This window comes from Neovison vison, chromosome 6, assembly GCF_020171115.1.
Source record: "Neovison vison isolate M4711 chromosome 6, ASM_NN_V1, whole genome shotgun sequence".
NCBI classification, from domain to species: Eukaryota; Metazoa; Chordata; class Mammalia; order Carnivora; family Mustelidae; genus Neogale; species Neogale vison.
Window position 1 is genome coordinate 222,981,144 of NC_058096.1, and position 21,204 is coordinate 223,002,347.

The 21,204-nt window shown below is 64.3% G+C and overlaps 1 protein-coding gene across 3 annotated transcripts; it reads left to right on the forward strand.

The window, feature by feature from the left end:
* The first annotated feature begins 1,933 nt into the window (after positions 1-1,933).
* LMNB2 (lamin B2) lies at positions 1,934-21,075 on the forward strand. Of its 3 annotated transcripts, none has more exons than XR_006385192.1 (13): positions 1,940-2,143; positions 8,690-8,826; positions 13,365-13,521; positions 13,769-13,894; positions 15,898-16,068; positions 16,162-16,287; positions 16,541-16,761; positions 16,889-17,183; positions 17,266-17,373; positions 17,822-17,941; positions 18,184-18,294; positions 18,895-19,680; positions 19,927-21,075. XR_006385192.1 is itself a non-coding variant. In XM_044254624.1 (12 exons), exons 1-12 carry the CDS (start codon positions 1,940-1,942, stop codon positions 18,934-18,936), a joined length of 1,818 nt encoding a protein of 605 aa, XP_044110559.1. In that variant the 5' UTR covers positions 1,934-1,939; the 3' UTR covers positions 18,937-21,075. The 3 variants fall into 3 exon arrangements, 1 of the variants encoding a protein (XP_044110559.1); XR_006385193.1 differs by having other exon boundaries at positions 20,124-21,075; XM_044254624.1 differs by having other exon boundaries at positions 1,934-2,143; positions 18,895-21,075.
* Positions 21,076-21,204: the final 129 nt, after the last annotated feature.

Below are 21,204 nucleotides of genomic sequence, written 5' to 3' on the forward strand. Positions count from 1 at the left end.
AGGACTCTGGGCAGCGGTCAGCTCAGTGGAGCTCTGGTGAGGAGGGGGCTGCAGCTAGGTCTGGGGGCGGGGAGCGCTGGCAAGGTGACCCCATGCCACCCTCAAACCGCAGTCACTTTCCTCCCGCAACAGCCCTGCCCCCTGCAGTATCACAGATTCGTTCTCCGCTTTAAGTGCCCTCGCATCCTACATCCTGCCACCGTCTCTTCTGTTTGAATGAGGGCACAGGCATACCGGGTTTCAAGGGCAAGGTCACTTTTTTTTTTTTTTAAGATTTTGTTTATTTATTTGTCAGGCAGAGATCACAAGTAGGCAGAGAGGCAGGCAGAGAGAGAGGAGGAAGCAGGCTCCCCGCTGAGCAGAGAGCCGGATGCAGGGCTTGATTCCAGGACCCTGAGACCATGACCTGAGCCGAAGGCAGAGGCTTTAACCGGCTGAGCCACCCAGGCGTCCCATCAATCGCAAGGTCACTTTTGAGAAGGCAGCACAGTGACGGTCTAGCTGGGGACTGTTCCTGCCTGGGTTCTAAGGTGGGGCCCTTGGCTTCTGGTGAGAGGGGAATACAGAGTGAGTTTCAGGTGTTGAAGACAGGTGAGCATCCCGGCCCTCCGAGGGCTGGAAGGGCAATCACGTTCTCCGTGTGACATTTGCAGGAGTCCCCAAGCGAGGCCGTTTCAGCCCAATTCCCCAAGGTGGGATGTCTGGGAAGGAGGAGTTCTCCCAGCAAGTTCCAGGGTGAGGGGAAGGAAGTGGTTCTCCACTGGGGTCGATGACAGGGGGAAGTGACTAGACATTTGGTTATTCGGACTGGAGTGGGGCAGCGGTGCTGCTGGCATCAGGTGGAGGCTGGGGCGCCCAGAGGTGGTCCTCCACATCCTGCCCCACCACAGAGAACAACGGCCGGGGCCGGGTGCCGGGAGCGGCCGTATAGATTCCCCTCCGCCGGGTGTCTTACAAAAGTGGGATCGGGTAGTATGTGGCCCTTTGCGCCTGGCTTCTTTCAATGAGGTGTTTCTTTTCTTTTCTTAAACTGACGTGTGGTTGACATGTTACGTTGTGGAAGTTGCAGGTGCACGACCTGCTGATCTGAGGTTTGTGTACATGGTTGAAATGATCACAGTAGGTGTGGCTGGTATCCGTCAACGCACATAGTTACTTTCCGACCTACAATACAGTGTTATTAACTATAGCCACTGCGCTGTGCCTTATATCCCCGGGACTTACTTATTTTATAAGTGGAAGTTTGTGTCTTTTGACGGCTTCGCCTGTGTTGCCCACCTCCCACCTCTCCACCGGCAACCTCCAGCAACCTGTTCTCTGCATCTGCGAGCTCAGTTATTTTTTTCTAAGTTAATTAATTTTCTTTTTTTCGTAATCTCTACAGCCAAGCTGGGGGCTTGGACTCACAGTGCTGGAGTCGTATGCTCTTCCGGCTGAGCCAGCCTGGAGCCGCTGTGAGCTGTTATTTATCTTATCTTACCATTATTTTGTTTTGATCGTACCTGTAAGTGACATCCCCGAGCGTGTTTGCAAGGTCCCTTCACCTTTCATTTTAATAGGACTCCAAGGAGGGAGGGAGATTGTACAAGTGGGGAAGGTGGGCACTGGAAAGAAGCCCGCTGTCCCTCGGGGGCGAGCTGGGAGTTGCAGGTCCGGGGCCCTGGCCCTGAATGCGGGCGGTTTCAGAACAGCAATGCACAGAGCTGGAAGCCCGCTGGAGGCGAGAGGAACCTTGCCGGCGCGGGAAACTACAGCTCCCGGCTTGCCCCGCGCAGCCGCGACAGACTACAAGTCCCAGGCTGCTCCGCGGCGGCGGGCGCCGGGCGCCATCTTGGTCGGCGGCGCGGATTGAATGAGCCCGCCGCGCCGCGGCCGCCGTCCCGAGCCGCGCGGGCCCCGAGCCGCCGCCGCCGCCGCCGCCGCCACCGCCGCCGCCGCCATGGCCACGCCGCTGCCCGGCCGCGGGGGCGGGCCCGCCACGCCGCTGTCGCCCACGCGCCTGTCGCGGCTGCAGGAGAAGGAGGAGCTGCGCGAGCTCAATGACCGCCTGGCGCACTACATCGACCGTGTCCGCGCGCTCGAGCTCGAGAACGACCGGCTGCTGCTCAAGATCTCCGAGAGGGAGGAGGTGACCACGCGCGAGGTGGGCGCGCGGCCGGGGCTCCGGCCTCGGAGGGTCCCCGGGGCTTCCCGTGCGCGAGAGGGGAGGCCGGGCAGGCCCCGCCCACCGGGGGGGGTCCCCGGGGTTTCGGGGGGGCCCTAGGGGCGCACGCGGGGCTGGGCCTCTGCCTCTGAGGGTACCCGGGGGGCTTCGGGGACCTCCCGTGGGTGAGGCTCGGAGGCCGGGCGGGCCCTGCCCACAGAGGGGGTCCTCAGAGGTCTCGGGGTGGGGGGGGCCCAGGCGAGTGGTGCAGACTGGGGCAGTCTCGGAGTGCGGAGCCCGAGGGATTTTTCGGGGACCTCGGAGCGAGGAGGGCGCACCCTGGAGCAGGCCCCGCCCACCGAAGTTTCCCTGGGCTTTTCGGGGAACCTGTGAGCGAGGGGTGCGCCCTGGGACAAGCCCCGCCCGCCGAGGGGCCCCCAGAGGGGTTCGTGAGCCCACCGAGTGAGGAGCGCGGTCTGGGGTAGACCCGTCCTCTGAGGGATCCCCCAAGGGACCGGGGGCCCCCTGTGCGACTGGTGGATGGGGGGCAGGCCCGAGCCCTGAGTGGTCGGGGGGCATCTGGGGATCCCTTGGCCCGAGAGGGTGTGAGCCAGAGAAAGCCCCGCCCCTGAGGGAGAGGCGGAGAGTCTCCGGGCGACGTTAGGGTGTCCTGGCGTCCCGGGAGGAAATCTGGTGGGGTTCTGTGGTCTCAGAGGAGCCCGAGTTCAAGCTCTCAGAAGGGACCCCGAGGAGGGGTGGAGAGTCTCTGGGGGGGCCCACGGTGCTCTTCTCTGCGGAACTCTGCAGGGGTCCTGCGATGAATTCGGGGGTGTTGAGGGACTGGGGAGGTGGTTAGGCTCTAGGCTCCATCTCTTACTGGAACCTGGGGTGGGTGGGCACGTGAGGGGAGGGGGTCCGAGGCCTCGGGGTCCCATGGGAAATTTGAGAGGTTCTCACTTGGGGCCTGGGGCACCCACTTGGCGAATGGGCTGGAGCCTGGTGGGGGTGGAGAGATGTCTGGTTTTGGGGACTTAGCAGGAAGTTTGGGGTTCCAGGTGGGTCCCAGGGCTTCACTGCAGACTGAGGGAGAAGGGGCTGGGTAACCCCCACCCTCGAGGGGCATGGGAGGGCCTGTGTCTGGGGGTCCTGGGTGGGTTCTTTCCTTGCTTGGGGACTGTGGCTCCAGCCCAACTCTCCCCAGCTTCCCAGGGGCCCCAGGCTCTTTTCTCACTTGGCTGGACCCCTGCTGGCCCCTTTCCAAACCCAAGTGTGATTGCGGGGAATCAGGATGGCCTGTGGGAGAGTGCTCACCTTGTGGTTCCCCCTGAGGGCCCCCTAGGAGAGCCAGGCCCCTATCCTGACCGTGGGCCATGTGACAGTCTTGTGGGGGTCATTTTTGGGAGCCACTTACCCTTTGGGTGACCCCAGGCAAGTCATTTAAACTCCCCGGGTCTCAGTGCGTCTTCTGTAAAATGGAGATGACAGCCCCCCTTTTGTTCTAGCTGGCTGGCCAGGCCTGTTAATGTGCGTTCTGTAGACTAAAGGATGGGCACCCCGGGGAACCGTGGGTTCTGTTGCCCCTGTTTAACAGTAGCCAGGACGGGAACGGCTCAGAAAGTGGCCTGGGTGACGTCGGGGAGGAAGAAGTTTCCCGGGAAGGTGGTGCTGTCGGTGTTGCGGGAGTGGGTGGGGGACTGGATTCGAGCTCTGATGCTCACTCGTGCAAAGGCCTTTCAGTCTGTGTGACCTTGGGCAGGTTTTGTCATCAATCCCATGAGCTAGAATTGTCTGCAGCCCCCCACCAGGTGGCCACCTTCCAGGGGGTCCGGTTCCTGCCTGCTGGGGTGCCTTGTCTTTCTCCTGTGCTTGCATGGGCCCCCTGCAGGTGCGGTGAATGGCAGGCAGCCCTCTGAGGGTGATGGGCCTGGTGGGCCCACGGCATGGGAGCCCCGGGGCGCTGGGTGGGTGCTGTACCTAGAGCTCCAGCAGGAGAGCCTGGGGAACCGGATCTCTCTGGTCTGGGGAGGGGCCGTTCCCTTCCCAGCTGGAGACGTGAGGGCTCCCGGTCTCTGAGGGCTCCTGGGAACAAAGGATGTGTTGCCACCGGTGGTAAACCTGCCCCACTGTGGCTCAGGGGTAGGCCTGGGGCTCCGGGTGTCCCCGGGCTGAGGGCCAGGTTACCGGCTGGAGCTGACGACTTGCCACCAGCAGGTTCTCCTGGAGCCTCCAGCTGCCCCTGTGGCCAGGTGATGAGTGCCCCTGGGAACTGGGCAGTGGCGGGAGCTGGCGCCGGGGGAAGGAGGGGCGCTGGGGCAGTGGGCGTGCGGTGTGTGTGTGTCAGGGCGCTGTCACAGGCTTTCAGAGCAACCTGGTAGTGGCCTTGGCTACAGTGGGGCCCAGGCTGGAGGGGCCCTGCGAGGTGGGTGGGCAGAAGCGGGGGGGGGGGGGGCTGGGACTGGACGGTGGCTCCAGGAGGGATGTGGGCGGAGCTGGGTGCCTGGTTCCCCCAGGAGGACGGTGGTCATCATGCTGGGGCGCTCCTGGCACGGAGTGGGCGGGGGAAGGGGTACTGCTCACTCCCATCCCCGCCCAGTGCTCAGGATGACCCCGTCGCCGAGATGTTCCAACCCAAATCCCATTAGGAGAAGCCACTTAAGGAGCCCTTTGAAGATGCCTGTTACCGTGTCCTGAGCGTGCCGCAAGCCTGTAACAAAATCTGGACAGTGGAGGTGCATGACGGACGACGGAAGCTTCCAAGCCCTTGTCGCCCTCCCGCACGTGCCGCATACAGGTCCTGCGGCCACTCTGTGCTGAAGAGCCACGTGCCCGTGTCCCCGGAGGGCTTCCGGAAGGGCTGGGGCCAGGCTCGATTTCTGTTCGAGCGAGGTCTTGGGTGCTGGCCGGGAGAGGCAGTTCTCCAAGGAGCCTCCCCACTTGGGTGTTAAGTTCCTTCGACCTTCGGTTTCTTTTCTCTCACCTGCCCAGGTGTCCTGTTGCTGCTGGGGGGTGGGGGCGGGTAGGGGGGCCCCCCGGGTGGACCCTGGGAGCAGGGGCGCGGCGTGGCGAGCTAGGGGGGAGAAAGTAGTCCAATGGGCTGTCTGTGTCTGGGGATTTCCTGCAGATCCATGGTTCTTGGCTGGGAAGGGTTCATCCCCCGGAGAGGCAGGAACAGGGAAAGGCCACCTCGGGTTATCTGGACACCCCGCCCCCGCCATGCTCCCCCTCCCTGGCCAACACATGCTAACACATTTGTTCATTCCTGGCACTTGAATAATGCCGTAACAGACAAAACAAAAGGCCCCAGCCGTGGGTCTCAGCTGTGGCCGGGCTTCTGCAGGGGCCGTCACAGGGGCCGGGGGCCGGGCCTGCCAGCAGAGCACCTGTTGGGGCTCTGGGAGACTGTGTGTGTCGTGTGTGTCGTGTGTGTCCTCCGCAAGAGTTCTGAACCGTCCGAGGGCCGCAGAGCGGGGTTGGCCGGTGCTCTGTGCAGAGGGCCGGAGTCTGCGTTTCCAGCTCTGTGCGCTGGAAGTCTGCACCGTGGCTACCCCACTCAGCAGTGGGAGTGGAAGCTGCCGCAGACACTAGATGCAGCAACGGCCAGGCCGTGTGCCAATAAAACTTTATTTACACACCCTGAATTCCTGTCATCGGCCTGGGGCGCAAAATCTCTCTCTCGTTTCCTTCCCCCTCAGCCACCGACTGCCGTGGAAACTACTCCGGGCTGCGGGCCGGACCGCGGAGGGCGGGGTGGGTTTGCCGCGGCCGAGCCCGGCCCGGCTGCGGGGGCGCCCCGGGAAGGCGAGGCCCGAGCGCCGCGCGGCGGGAACCTAGTGCTCGCGCCCGCGCTTCTCGCCGGACCGAGCGCTGCAGGACGGAGCCCGCCGGGCGCCCCAGAACCTGGGACTTGAGCCAGGACACTTGAGGTGACTGCGAGAGCGCGGCCTCAGAGCCCAGAGCAGTCAGGACGGGCGAATCCAGGGGCGCCCAGAAGTCTCCGGCGCGGGGACAAACGACACGATGTATTTTTACTCTACTCGTCAGGCCTGTATCGGACTCACACGAAAATGGCCAAGGACGCGCAGGGTCCCGTGTCCCCCAGCACAGTTCCGTTAGCGTCTCACGCTCCTGTCTCTGTCACAGTGGTTTTACCAGTCTTGACGCTGTAGCGACATCATGGGCTAACACCCGTGCTGTTCGGATGTCCTCAGTTTCCCCCGCTCCTCTGGCCCGGGACGCCCTGGGGACCTCACAGTGCTCAGCTGTCACGTCTCCTCGGGCCCCTCTGGACCGAGCGCGTTTCTGAGATTCCCAGGCGTCGATGTCCCCCGGTAGCCATGAGGAGCGCTGGTCAGGAGTTTGGGGTCAGTCTGGTGTTTCCTCATGGTTAGGCCGGCAGTGGGCCCAATGATATTTTAATGGTACGTTTAAAAAATTAAAATCCGGGGGCGCCTGGGTGGCTCAGTGGGTGAAGCCTCTGCCTTCGCCTTCGGCTCAGGTCATGATCCCAGGGTCCTGGGATCAAGCCCCGCATCGGGCTCTCTGCTCTGCGGGGAACCTGCTTCCTCCTCTCTCTCTGCCTGCCTCTGCCTACTTGTGGTGTCTGTCAGATAAATAAAGAAAAAATCTTTAAAAAGAAAAAAAATTAAAATCCGTGGCGCACCGGGCTGGCTCGGTCCGTGGCGTGTGTGACTCCCGGTCTCAGAACTGTGAGTCTGACCCCGTGTTGGGGGTAGAGTTTACTTAAAAAAAAATTAAAGGTCGTGCAAAAACCCCACTGGGAATGAAGTATCAAGAACTTCTCCACTGCTGGCTTTTCCTGCCCTATGCCCCAACCTGGCTCAGGGCTTGGTGGCCTTCGTGACTGTCGTTGGTCACTCGTCATCCCGGGACCCCTGCCTGGTGAGGGGAAGGTGTGAGAGAAAGGGTGGGGCTCGGGGCCGGGGACCTTGTGCGTGCCCTCCCTCAGGCTTAGGAGAGTTCTGGAAGGTGAGATGGCAGGAGGCAGAGCAAGGACACACGGTAAACCCAGGCTCGCTTGGAGACAGGAGCGGTCACTTTTGTGAACTGAGCTTGATTCCAGAATCCAGTTCCCAGAGGTGCAAACATCCGGCGTGGCCACAGGCGACCAGCTCTGTGCGGGGGAGGAGCCTTGCTGTCCTGGGGTGGGTGGTGGCCGCAGCCAGGGGACAGGAGGGGGAGGTTGTCTCTGCTCCCCCATCGCGTGTCCTCGTCTTGGAACCGCCCCCAGTGGACATCCTCTGCCCTGCACGTGATGGGTCCGCAGAGACCAGTTGCCTGTTCCATGCCTCAGCTTCCCCATCTGTGAGATAGGGCCAGGAGCCCACATCCCGTCTCACCTGTGGGATTAAGTGACTGGGAGCTGCTGTCTTGAGGCCCAGGACGCCCAGGCCAGTGGGGGGGAGGCTCAGACTGGCTGTGAAAACCCCAACTCTTCTGAAGCGTCCCCCCGCCCCCGGAGGCCCCTTGTCCCTGGGCAGCGGGATGCGCTTACCTGACCGTGCGCCAGGTCGTCGGCCTTCCTGTGGGAGGAGGGGTCCCGGCCCCCCCGCCCCCCCTCCTGCTGGCGTGTGGTTTCGTGGGAGGGACGTGGTGCCACTTCGGGCGGCGGCTGTGTCGTCCTCTGTCCGCTCTCTGCGCCTGCAGGTCCCCGAGCCCCGCGGCTGGTGCGTGGGGAGAGGCGCACAGCCGTCCCCTCCGACGTTGCCGCTTTCCCAAAAGCAGCCCCGTCCCCATCGGTCGTCACCCTCAGCCCTCCTCAGCACCCCTGAGTCCCCTTCCCGTCCGTGGGGGAGCCTGGTCTGGGCGTGTCACACGCGTGGACTCACACCCCACGTGCCCTTCTGTGTCTGGTTCCCTCCCTGGGCGTCGTGGGCTCGGGGCCGTCCCCGGGGCAGTGCGTGGGGCCCCGCTGCTGCTGGTGGCCGGGGACGCTCGTGCGTGTGGGGACGCACTGTGTGCACCTGCTGGTCGGCGGGAGCACGTCGGCTCGTTTATACCTCCCGGCCGCGGGGGGCTGAGCTGCGAACACGCAGCTTCGTGTGCACGCGCGTGTTGCTTCTCCGGGCATGGAGGTCCCAGCTGTGGGGTCGCTGGGTTCCAGGGTCCGCTGCCCACCTGGCTGCCCGGCGCCGGGCCCGTTTCCCACTCCTGCCCCGCCGCCCGCGGGGCCTGAGGTTTCCGGGTGTTGCCGCCAGCGTTTATTACTCTTTGTCTCTTTGACTGTGGCCGCCCTAGGGGGACCGAGGGGCCCTCTCACGGCCCTAGTTTGGTTCCACATGTTTTTAACACCCGTGCCTGGCCCTCTGCGTGCAGACGCGGGGGAAGGTTGGGAGCGAGAAGGCGGCGAGAAGCGTGAGCTGTGTGCGCCGCCGGCGGGGGACCCGGGATCCGGAGAGCTCGGGCGGCTGGGGTGCCCCTGGGGTGGGGGTGGGGGGCCTCGGGAGGAGCCGTGTCCAGGCCGGGAGGGCCCGCTGTCGGTGGGGAAGGGGGTCTGTCCTTGACCTGGGCCTGGCTGCCACCCCGCAGGTGAGCGGCATCAAGACGCTGTACGAGTCGGAGCTGGCGGACGCCCGCCGGGTGCTGGACGAGACGGCGCGGGAGCGGGCCCGGCTGCAGATCGAGCTGGGGAAGCTGAAGGCGGAGCTGGAGGAGGCCAACAAGGGGTAGGCGTGCGGCCCTCGGGCACCCCGGACACCATCGTGCGGGTCGGGCGGGCTGGCCGCTGGCAGGGGCGTGCTCTGTGGCCCGGGCCTCCAGCCGGCCCTTCACACCACCTTTGGTCCCCCAGATCACTCAGCCCAGGGACGCTTTTAAACCTGAGTGGCTGGGGCGCCTGGGAGGCTCAGCGGGTTAAAGCCTCTGCCTTCGGCTCGGGTCATGATCTCGGGGTCCTGGGATCGAGCCCCGCATCGGGCTCTCTGCTACACGGGGAGCCTGCTTCCTCCTCTCTCTCTGCCTCTCTGCTTACTTGTGGTCTGTGTCAAATAAATAAATAAAATCTTTAAGAAATAAAAAATAAAAAATAGACCTGAATGGCTCCCCCAATTCCCTCAGAGAAAGGACGGCCCCGGGCCACGCAGCCCAGCCTCCCCTCTCCGCCCTGAGTTTGGGAGCCCCTGGTGTGCTACCCCCTCCCCACCGCCAGGCCGCGGGCCCCCACAGACCTTGGCGCGCTGCCTCACGTGTGGCGTGGGGACCCTCATCCTCCAAGGCTCCTGTGGGACCGTGGGGCCACCCGCCTCCGTACCCCCCGCATCCGGGCTGCGGTCCCCGCTGGGCCGGGCCGGCAGCCTTCGGACCGGGCCTTTTCTCTTCCGAAGTGCTGCGTCTTCTCCGGCTGCTCCTGAGACAGGCCCGTGCGCACGGCGTGGCCAGCCAGGTGCTGTGGCGGGGACGGCACCAGACTAGTACTGGGGAGAGGACACCACGACGCCACGACGACCCCAGGCGGCCACACGTGACCAGGGCTGGACTGTCACTGTCCCCGCCTCAGTGTGTGTGTGTGTGGGGGCGGTGGCAAACTGGGCCAGGCTTGTCCAGGGTCCCTCAGGTTGGCAGTGACCTGGACCGAGGCCTGGCTCCCAAGTGTCCGTTCACAGTCCCGGCTGCCGACAGAGTCACCTTCACGTTTGTGGGATGTTTTCCTTCTCCTCCGTTTTTGGGTGTGGGCAGTTTTATGTGTCTAGGAAAATGAGTGGAAAGGCCGGAGTTTCCAAAGTCTCTGCTCTGGTCTCCCCACCCAGTAGCGGGCGAGCTCCGCCGTGACCCACACGCGGCACCAGGTAGCGTCACTCACCGGAGCCTGAGTCGACATTAGGCTGCCCTCCCAGCGGGAGGTGCCTTCCACGAGCTCGGACACCTGCGTCACTAAGACGCGGCCGCCCTTACGGCTTCGCTGCCCCAAAAATCCTGTGTTCGCCCGCCCTGTCCCGTCCCGGCCACCGCGGTCTTGCCTTTCCAGAACGTCCTAGACTCGTACCCCCACGGTGTGTGGCCTCAGCCCAGCTGCTCTGGCTCAGGGATGTGCCGTGGGGTCCCTCCGTGGAGAGCCACTGGAGCGGAAGCGCGCGCGGTGTGGCCCCGCGGGGTCCGGAGCCTGGTCCTCGGCCAGGGAGTGATGCTAGACCCAGGGTAGACTGTAGCCCACCGGTTTCATAGGATTTTTTTGTTTTTTTGGAGATTTTTTGTTTTTTGAAGATTGTATTCATTTATTTGAATGAATGATCCCAGAACCCTGAGATCATGACCTGAGCCGAAGACAGAGGCTTTAACCCACTGAGCCCCCCAGGTGACCCATCGTAGGTTTTTTAATTAAAAAAGGATTTGTGCTTCTTGGGGAAGATGGAGGGAATTCCAGAGTCCGCACTGCTTTCCCTGTGGCCCCTGAGGATTCCAGAAGCCTCCACATGCCTGGGACTCTGGGGGTGGCTCCTTGTCTAGGCCGAGAAGTCTTGATTTTTCCGGCTTTGTGGTCCCAGGTGCTCACTGGCGAGAAAGTGGAAAATGCACGCTAGTTTAAGGAGAAAAGTAAAAGTCTGCAGCAGGCTTCCCCCAAACAGACTGGGCGGCCGGTGTGAGCACCCACACGGCCTTCCGTAAACTCACAGTGGATGCCAGAGACACCGGCAGAGTTGGGCTTTGGAGGCCACAAGCCTCTCGTGGATGTCCCCCCAGACTCATCAGATGTCGTCCATGCTGGGATTCTGTCCCAGCCACCGGGATGTTCCCGCATCCGGAACAGGTTCACCAGGGGAGCCGTGGCTGAGAGAGGCCGGTCCCATTGCTAGCACTGTGACCGCTTCTGTCCGCCGCTTCCCTCGGCCTGGTGCTGGGCGCGGCGGGCGGCAGACAGGACACAAGGAGCGGCCGGTGCAGCGGGGCAGGCGGTAGGGATTCTTCACGTCTGGGCCGTCACCTTCAGTGGAGGCCCCTGCTCCGCTGGGAAGGCCTCCTGTCTGGCGGCCGCTCTCTGGCCAGCAGAGGCGGCAAGTGCCAGGCTCCGTTCCCTCACTTCCTGTCCCGCCGCAGGAGCCCTTCCTGAGCAGGGAGCCGGCCACACTTAGGCCAAGTGGGTTCTCTTCCTAACCCGTTTATCAGCACACCCTGGAGAGGACAGGAGCGTGGGTGGCTGCGTGGAGGACCCGACTGATAGGTCAGATGCTCCCACACAACCCTCCAGGACTGGCCCACAGATGAGGAAGCCGCGTTCATCTTGATGCTCAGGAGACATGGCCCGTGGGAGGCCCTGGCGCCCCTGCTTTCTGGGCCGTTCTGTGTAGTTTGGCAGAATGCGAATGTTGGATAAAGGTGTTTAGAGATTTTCCGCATCAAGGTGGCTGGTTCACCCCGGCAGGAGAGCGTGTGTTGGGCTTATTTGGTCAAGCCCCACGATGGGTTTAGAGATTATTCAAATGAACTTAAAAAAAAAATTTTTTTTCCACATCACCTGATGCCTCTGTTCCTGTCACCCTGGCTTTGTGGCTGATCTTAAACTTGCCAGGTACACCTGACCCCAGGGCCTTTGCACTTCTGCTTCCTCTTCCTGAGTGCTCCTCTCCTGGAAATAACGGATCTGGTTTGTTCTTTTTTTTTTTTTTTCCAAATATTTTATTTATTTATTTGACAGAGAGAATGATCACAAGTAGGCAGAGAGGCAGGCGGGGGGGGTGGGAAGCAGGCTCCCCGCTGAGCAGGGAGACCGATGCGGGGCTCGATCCCAGGACCCTGAGACCATGACCTGAGCCAAAGGCAGAAGCTTAACCAACTGAGCCACCCAGGCGCCCCTTGATCTGGCTCGTTCTTAATGCTCCCCTCATCCAGATCTGTTTCCAGGGCGACCCCAGGCAGGGCTGTACACCTTGAAAGTTGGGTTCCCACGTGGCTCGTGCTCCTCCCTCACGTCCCTCCCCCTTCTCTGCCCTCCTGATGCGGGTTCGTGGGCTTCACTGTCAGCTCCACCCATGAGAAAGTTCCGCACCAGGAGAGCCCGCTGCTCCCAGGCGCATCTCTGGCGCGAGCGGGGCCGTCCCCGCAGAGCGGGCTCTCGGTGACGGGTTCAGACGAGGAGCTCATTTTCCCAAAGCCCTGCAGAAGCTGCTCCGGGGGCTTAGGGTTTCAGTCCCGCCATGAGCAGGAGAGCCAGGATCATGTGGCATAAGCTCAGGGGTGAGGACTGCGGGGACCCCCAAGACCCTCATGGAGGATGGTCAGAGGCGCGGCTGGAGCTCTGTGTCCCACGGCTGCTGCTGAAGACACAGCAGCTTGGCGGCCGAAGCCACGGGTCCCTATGCCATCCCCCCGCCCCCGCCTCGTGCAGCCGAAGCTGCATCCCCAGCAGTTCTCACTGGGTGTGCGGTTGGGGGGCTGGCCCCAGGGATGCTGCTTGCCCCCCATAGCGCCCCTGTGTGAGCAGCACTTGGGGGAGACTGTCCCCTTGCTGGGGACGGCTCCCTCGGCTCCTGGGTGGGGGGTGGCATGCATTCAGCTCCTGGAAGGTGGCGAATTTCTTTGAGAAACGACCAGGAGCCCCAGGCCCCAGGCCCCAGGCCCGTGCTGCAGACAGCTGGGCATTAAAGAATCTGTTTGCCTCTTTAATGTCGGAGAAATTGTCTCCTGGGGCGTCAGCTGAACCTGCTTGGAGAAGCGTATTAAGTTTACGAGCGAGATCAACTTTTCAAAGGGCAGCATTTTAACCTGCAACTTTACTAAATTATATGTTTTTTTAAACATCGTTCTCCCCTACGTGATCCCCCCCATGTCTAAAAAATGACATTAAAGGGGCACCTGGGTGGCTCAATGGGTGAAGCCTTTGCCATGGTCTCAGGGTCCGGGGATCGAGCCCTGCGTCGGGCTCTCTGCTCAGCGGGGAGCCTGCTTCTCCCTCTCTCTCTGCATCTCTGCCTGCTTGTGATCTGTCAAAAAAAATAAAAAGTGACATTAAATTAAAAGTGACATTAGCTCTTTCCTTGAGGTCTTTTTGAGTGCTGTACTTGTCAGCTGGTGGAGTCCTGATGTGCAGAGCGGGTCTGAGGAAGGGACGCCTTTTGTGCCGGCGGCCCAGGCCCTGTTCCCTCGGAAGGTGCCCGTGGCTCAGAGGCCGGAGGGAGCCGGTCCTGGGGCTTCTGGCGCTGCCAGAGGCCCTCATTGCCCCCCGACAGCTCGCCCCGCCTGCTCCTGGCTAACGCCCGCCCTTGACTCACAGCTCCAAGAAGAGGGAGGGCGAGCTTGCGGTGGCTCAGGGCCGCGTGAAGGATCTGGAGTCCTTGTTCCACCGGAGTGAGGCAGAGCTGGCCGCCGCCCTCAGCGAGAAGCGTGGCCTGGAGAGCGACGTGGCCGAGCTGCGGGCCCAGCTGGCTAAGGTGGGTTTCCAGCAGCCCCAGTGGCGAGTACCGGGGTCTGGGGCGGTGGCCGGACGTCCTGTCGTGGGGGAGTGGCCCAGGGCCAGGATGCCGGTGGCCGCCGGTCCCCAAGCCCTTGACACTCCCTACTGGGAGTGCGTGCGTGCGTGCGTGTGCATGTGTGTGTCAGGGGATCTCTGGGCCCCAAGAGGCCACACGGTGCGGCAGACAGACTGTCTGTCGCCTCAGCTTCTGTCCTGTGTCCCAGGCGGAGGACGGTCACGCGGTGGCCAAAAAGCAGCTGGAGAAGGAGACGCTGATGCGCGTGGACCTGGAGAACCGCTGCCAGAGTCTGCAGGAGGAGCTCCACTTCCGCAAGAACGTCTTCGAGGAGGTGGGTCTGCGGGCGGCGGGCGCCCCGCGTGGCGGTGGCGGCGTCCTGCCCCCTCCTGGAGCACAGGACCCCGATCCGGGGAGGGTCCTGCTGCCTCTCCCAGCCCCGGGGGCGGGGGCTCTAGGTGCCCCCCAGGCTTGTGGCCGCATCCCTCCATGTGTGCCTCCGTCTTCACGTGCTTCCTGTCTCTCGTGAGGACACTTGTCATTGGTTTAGGACCCACCGGCACGATCCAGAAGCTCTGATTTGGAGACTCTGACAGATTCCATCTCCAAAGCCCCCCTTTCCAAATAAGATCACACTCCCGCTTCCGGGGATTAGGACACGGACACATCTTTTGGGGTGCCGCCTTGAACACCCGGCAGACCCTCTCTGTGAAAGGGCAGGGGAGGGCCCATCTGCGTCCCTTGCTTCCTCCCCTCAAACTCGGAATCCCTGGCCCCAGGCTCTGGGGTATGGTGGGCCCACCTGCCCTCCTGGCAGCTAGAGCTGGGGTTTCTGTGTCTCCTGGGACGGGATGTGGCATCGGGGCCCCTCCCTGCTCAGCATCACAGAGCTCTTTGTCCTGTCACGGCCCAGAACGGAACCCTGGGGCTGCAGCTGCCTGCACTCAGTGCCCCGGGGGCAGGCGGGGGGGGCTGGCGGGACGATGCCCATAGAGCTGAGGAGTGGGCTCCAGCTCCAGCCTGGGCCCCTGAGAGCCAGGGCCAGGACAGCTAGGGGGGAGCCCCTGCGGGAAGCCCTGAAGGCATCCGCTGGAGACCCTGAGGCTTTGAGGGGGTCGGAACTTGTGCGGAAGGATCCCAGGAAGAGAGCCATGCGGGGACCTGTGAGGGGAGCCCGCAGGACACCCTGGAAGGGCTCCTGGTGGGGCTCCCTGAGGCGGGTGGCCAGGAGCTCCTGGCGGGGAGCCCCCATGGGGGCTGCCGTGAAGGTGGGTGTCCTGGTCCTGTGTTCCCCGAGGTTCACGGCTTCTTTGAGAACAGGACCGACTTCCTTGAGAAGCAGTCCTCTTGGTCTTCCAAGCTGATGGCACAGAGGGAGTGACGGCCGGCCGTGCGGAGCGCGTTTCCCCTCCCCTCGGAGCCCGAGGCTGGGGGACGGCGCCCTCCGCCCGCAGCTGTGTCTGGGGCCGCTGTGCTCCGGGGCCGGCCTCCTGCTGGGTTCAGTGCCGCTGTGGTGTGCGGCCGCGGTCCTGAGGCCTGGGTCTCTGTGTTTCTGTCCCCAGGTACCTGGGATGGGCTCAGCAGGAATTCTTACTTTAAGATTTTATTCGTGGAGTTATTGAGGCGGTGAGAGGAGGAGTGCCTGAGCGCGCAGGGGGAGAGGCAGAGGGGGCGGGAGCGGGAGAGAGTCTCAGGTTGGGCCCCCGAGTGCACAGCTGGACGTGGGGCCGGATCCCACCACCGAGGTCATGATGTGAGCGGACACCAGAGTCGGTGCCCGCCTGCGTGAGCCCCCAGGAGCCCTTGTCGGGAGTTCCTGTAACAGCAGCTTTATTGGAACGTTCCTGTTCTACGGAACTTGTAAGGTGTACAGTTCGGCCGGCTTCCAGAACTGCGCAGACTTCATCTCTAACTCTAGACTGTTCTGTCGGCCCCCAAGCAACCCGGTCCGGTCAGCCGTCAACCCCCCTCCTCCCAGCGGCTCGATCCCCCTTCCCGTCCTGGTCTGGGCGGGTCACCGCGTAGACTCACACCCCGTGCGTCCTTCTGTGTCTGCTTCCCTCCCTGCGGCCTTGGGCTTGGGGCCGTCCGCGGGCAGCGCATGGGGGCGCCTGGCCCCCGGTTGCGGCCGTAGTGCCCCTGGGGGGGGGGCACGTTTTATTTATCTGCTTGCCGGTGGGGGATGCCGGGCCGGGTCCGTTCTGGTGGCCGCGACTCTGCAGCGGGTCGGGGCTCTGGGCACCCACGTGGACGTGGGGCTCGGGGAGGGGGGAGACTCGGGGTCGCGGAGGCGGGGCCGGGGCCCGGGGCGGGGCGCTGACGGCCGCCCCCGCGCAGGAGGTGCGGGAGACGCGGCGGCGGCACGAGCGCCGCCTGGTGGAGGTGGACAGCAGCCGGCAGCAGGAGTACGACTTCAAGATGGCGCAGGCGCTGGACGAGCTGCGCAGCCAGCACGACGAGCAGGTGCGCCGGTACAAGCTGGAGCTGGAGCAGACCTACCAGGCCAAGGTGCGGGCGGCGGGCCCGGCGGGGGGCGGCGGGGGGCGGCGGGGGCTCCCTGCCCGCGGCCGGCCCCTCACACCTCTGCCCGGGCCCGTCCAGCTCGACAGCGCCAAGCTGAGCTCCGACCAGAACGACAAGGCGGCCAGCGCCGCCCGGGAGGAGCTGCAGGAGGCGCGCGTGCGGCTCGAGTCCCTCAGCTACCAGCTGTCTGGCCTCCAGAAGCAGGTGACTCCCGGCGTCGGGTGTAGACGAGCCGGAACGGCAGCGTGGGGGACGCAGCGCCCCTTCCCTCCGCGGGGCTGTAGGGCCCACCGGCCTCCGGAGCCCCCTGGCCCCACCCCACCAAGGCCTCCTGCCCGCCGTCGGTGGCCGCCCGCGTCCGCAGCAGGCGGGGAAGAGCCCCGCAGCCCGGTGCGCTTCTCTGCCTGACCCGCAGAGGCCGGCCTGACCTGGCTGCCCGGACCCCCCCGCCCGCCAGGCCAGTGCCGCAGAGGACCGGATTCGCGAGCTCGAGGAGACCATGGCTGGGGAGCGGGACAAGTTCCGCAAGATGCTGGACGCCAAGGAGCAGGAGATGACCGAGATGCGGGACGTGATGCAGCAGCAGCTGGCCGAGTACCAGGAGCTGCTCGACGTCAAGCTGGCGCTGGACATGGAGATCAGCGCCTACCGCAAGCTCCTGGAGGGCGAGGAGGAGAGGTGGGCGTGCCCTCGAGGGGGCGGGGCCGGGTGGGAGGGGCGGGGGCGGGGCCGGGCGAGAAGCGCCCCGTCCCCCCCTCAACGGGCTAGCGAGTGTGTCGGGCCGGCGGTCCCCTCCGCCCCACAGGCTGAAGCTGACCCCCAGCCCATCGTCGCGGATCGCCGTGTCACGGGCCACGTCGAGCAGCAGCAGCAGCAGCGTGTCCACGGCCGGGCGCTCGGGCCGCAGCAAGCGCAAGCGGCTGGAGGCGGAGGAGTCGCCGGGCGCGGGCTCGAGCGGCATCGGCACCGGCACGGGCAGCAGCAGCAGCAGCAGCAGCAGCTTCCACCTGGCGCAGCAGGCCTCGGCCTCGGGCGGCGTCAGCATCGACGAGATCGACCTGGAGGGCAGGTTCGTGCAGCTGAAGAACAGCTCGGACAAGGTGAGGGGCGTCCCGGGCTGCGGCGCGGAGCTGGGGGCGCCCTCCCCGAGCCGTGCATCAGGCGCGGTGTCCCCTGTGCCAGGACCAGTCTCTGGGGAACTGGAGGATCAAGAGGCAGATCCTGGAGGGGGAGGAGATCTCCTACAAGTTCACGCCCAAGTACGTGCTGCGCGCCGGCCAGACGGTCACGGTAGGTGGCTGTGGGAGGGCCGGCGGTGCGGGCTGGGATGTGGGGGGTTCTTGGGAAGCAGGCAGTGCTGTGGGATGGGGTGGCTGGCCCCGAGAACAGCTGTGTCTTGTCACTGGCCACCTGTGTGCCGTTGTGCCCTTGGACTGTCCCTGGAGCCCTGGGGTGACCTGTCAGCCTCCCACAGTGGGAGAGGGTCTGGGCTGTCTGGGCTGGCGGGCGCTGGCAGAGACAGAAGATCACGGGTGTGGACCCCTGAGGCTGATGGGCCTCTGCTCGCTGCTCAGCCTGTGTTTGCGGACAGGAGTCCTTGGGCACCGGACCAGTGTCCCCTGTACACTGTCAACTGTCCTCTCTCAGCGGGACCCAGGGGGGAGGGACCGGGAACTAACTGGTGCCAAGTACTGGGCCCAGAGCCAGCACTGATGGGGAGACCCTCCTGTGTCCCCAGGTGTGGGCAGCTGGTGCGGGAGTGGCCCACAGCCCCCCCTCGACGCTGGTGTGGAAGAGCCAGGACAGCTGGGGCGTGGGCGAGAGCTTCCGGACCGTCCTGGTCAACGCCGACGGGGAGGTAGGTGCCCGCGCCTTGTTGGGGGCCACCGTCTCCTTGCCCTGGGGTCCCTCTTGGAGGCGCCCGGCCTCACCCTCACTACACCACAGGCCGGGTGCAGTAGGGTGCGCAGGCCAGGGAGCGCGCGATCTGGGGGTCGGCGGGATGTGGCTCTCGGCCAGAGCGTCCCGCCTGCCCGTCACCGAGACAGGTGGCCCCTGCTGCCCAAGGGGTCGAGTGTTCGCGGACTTTCTCTTGCGCAGGAGGTGGCCATGAGAACCGTGAAGCAGTCCTCGGTGGTGCGGGAGACGGAGAACGGGGAGGGAGAGGAGGAGGCCGCGGAGTTTGGCGAGGAGGATCTTTTCCATCAACAGGTAGAGGCCCCCGGGTGGCACACGTGGACGCACCCTCGGCGCACACGTGCACGCCTGCCTGCCGGGTCCCCAGGGCCATGCTGCCCGCCCGCTGCTTGGCCACCGCCCAGGCCTCCCCCACCAGCCGACCCCAGACCACACCGCCCGCTGCCAGAGACGGCCTGTTGGGGGACTGCCCTTGCCTCCTGGCTCTTGCCCTTGTGCGGACCTCAGGGTTGTGGCCCGGGGCCCCCAGGAGTGGGGTGTTGAACCCCGAACACTGCCAGGTGGCACCGGTGTAGCCCCGAGCGGGCTCTGAGGCCACTGCTCCTCCTGCCTGGGATCCCCAGGCTTCAGTGATGGGTTTGTGGCGGGGGCTCCTGAGGCCTGGGGCCGGCTGCAGCCCCTCTGCGTGGTATGACTGGTGTCTGACCTTTAAGTTGTGACGGCCTGTGTGTTCGGAACAGAAGCAAGGCAGACGTGGAAGGTTCTGGAACAGGGACAGTTGAGGGTCAAGCTGCTGGCCCCATCAGCTTGCCGGGAGCCAGTGTCCCAGGGGTGGGAGCTGCGTGGCCCAGTGGGCTCGCGCGCTCCACTTAGGCTGCCGGCCTTTCTTTCCAGGGGGACCCCAGGACCACCTCGAGAGGCTGCCGCGTGATGTGAACGGGACGCGCCTCATCACTTGTCTTTACCCAGAGCCACTGAAAACTATTTTTCTATCATTGGCTGTCTTTACTCCTTGATACATTTCTAGAGGGTTTCTAAGCGTACTGCCAGAACGCGGGGTGGGTCTCTGGGGTCTTTCCTGCGGGTGGGCTCCCTTAGACACTTCTCATCGCCACTGGTCATTTTTTTGGTGCCCCATTTCACCATTTGGTTGAATTCGAGGCCAGGGACGGAATGGCTGACAGGGGTTGGGTGTGGAGGCCGGAAGACTGGGCCGGGCTGGGCTCAGGGACTGCTGTCCCTCTGCCTCCCCCACACGCTGGCTGCTGGGGCCCGCCCTGTGGCCTCGAGGGCACGGAGATCAGAGCTGCCGTGTCCAGTGAAGCTCCTTAAGAGCCCAGTCCAGAAGCCAGGTTCTGACCTGGGGGGCAGCAGGCACATCCCCTGTGGCATTCGGGTGGCCCGGGCGCAGGTGTGGCAGGGGCCTGGGTGCGGGTTTTGGCTGCTTGGCCTGGGCTTGGGGGCTTTGGTGTACTTCTGGGATTCTGGTGTGATGGAGAGCTGCCGCAGGCCACACCGGGGCACTCGGCTGTGGGCCACCTTTTCCCTTCCTGGCTGTCTGGCCCTTGGGTTTCTGGAGCTTTCTGTAGTGCAGTTCCTAAGCTTGCAGGACCACGAGGCAGGAGAGAGAGCTGGAAACCCAGGGAACAGGGACAGCTCCGTTTGGAGACTTGTCACCAGGTAATGGCCAGGGGACAGGTGGAAGGGGTAGTGGGATCACCTGGGAAGCAAGTGTCCCCCGGGTCTCAAAGCCACTGTCCACAGGGCACAGCCACTTCCTGCCCTCCCTCAGTGAAGAGGGGGACTTGACGGTGAGCCACTGGGCCACCGCAAGCTGTTCTCCCACTCTGTGCCTTGTGCATGGGGCTGAGTCCTGACCCCCACACTGTCCCGTACGCTGTGTGTGTGTCTTGCTGTCTGTCCTAGCTTCCGTGGCGACCTTCTCGCTGAAATGCTGTTTCTCAGAGGCCAGTGCCGGCTGATTCCACAGGACGGCTCCACGACCCCCCACCCAGCTCCCGGCTGCCATGCCGCCTCGGTGGTCCCTCACCGTGTGTACCCCTCCCACACAGATACACAGAAGTTATTTTTTTAATGGATATTTATTTTTTTACATTGGTCAGTACTCAGATTGCCGGATCCCGCTTCAGGCCTCATGCCAGAGCCCCCCCCAGGGGCTGGAGTTGAGGGGGGCCATCTCGGTGACTTCTGAGGCCCCAGACGGCAAATTCCTTCAGAAAGCGCAGCTCAAGTCTTAAAGACGTCATACTGAGCCACGGAGGCAGCTGCCCCCAGAAGGCAGCCCGTTTACAAGCAGCCTGCGTCCGGCCCTTCCCAGCTCCACCGACGCCGCCCTAGGTCCGCAGCAAGCCTGCCTCCCGCCTCAGCGGTCGGTCTCCCGTCCCTGGGAACCTGCTTGTGGCCCGAGGGTCAAGGCTTCTGCACCGAGAATCTGGCCACAGCCCCTTGCTTGAGGTCTAGTTCTTTCCATGGCTGCCCGGTACCCAGGCCCGAGGTCGGTCTTTCTCGTGGACGGAAACGGCTCACCACCATTCCCCGCCTTTCTGGGGGGCCCTGGGGAGCTCGCCCCGCCCCGCCCCACGCAGGACCTTTCCCAGGAGAGCCGCAGGCTGTGCATCCCCCAGCCCCATCCCGCCTGGCCCACTGCGGGCCTGGACTGCAGAGGCAGAGGCCTCGGGAGCGTGGGGCCGGGGTCGTGCAGGCAGTGCGGAGGGGGGGCCTGACGGGCTCGGGGGGCGGGGTTCGCCGGTGAGCCGTGCAGGGTCCCGGGCGTCTGCACCGGCCTGGGAAGCAGCTCGTAGTTGTCCGCATCCTTAGGTTTAAGCCGCTTTAAAGGACGCGGGGACGGTTCCCTGGACCTGGCCCCCCGCGGCCCGGCCCCGGCGCGCCCCGCGGGAGCACCAGCACGACCTGCGGGGGTGGGCCGGGGCCGGCCGGCGTCCGTGAACTTGCATGCCAAACGTGTGGTCCTTCCTTTCTCCCGTGTTTGTAATACGCGTTTTACGACCGGACACTTTTGTACAACACGCCAATAAACATTTGGTTTTACTGCTGCCCCCGCGTCCGCTCTGACCAAGCTGCCCCGGCCCCGCAAGAGACGGGCGTCTGACACCACCGCGGGCCAGCCACCGCCTCGGCTCGCGTGACGCGCTTGCCGGCCCGCGCGCATGCGCAGCACCCCCT

What these genes read in the sequence shown, in the direction of transcription:
- LMNB2 (XM_044254624.1), top strand. Translation starts at nt 1,940, where the DNA reads ATGGCCACGCCGCTGCCCGGCCGCGGGGGCGGGCCCGCCACGCCGCTG. An exon ending in CTGGAGGAGGCCAACAAGGG is followed by an intron (nt 8,827 to 13,364) that starts GTAGGCGTGCGG and finishes CTTGACTCACAG; the next exon opens with CTCCAAGAAGAGGGAGGGCG. An exon ending in AGCAGACCTACCAGGCCAAG is followed by an intron (nt 16,069 to 16,161) that starts GTGCGGGCGGCG and finishes GGGCCCGTCCAG; the next exon opens with CTCGACAGCGCCAAGCTGAG.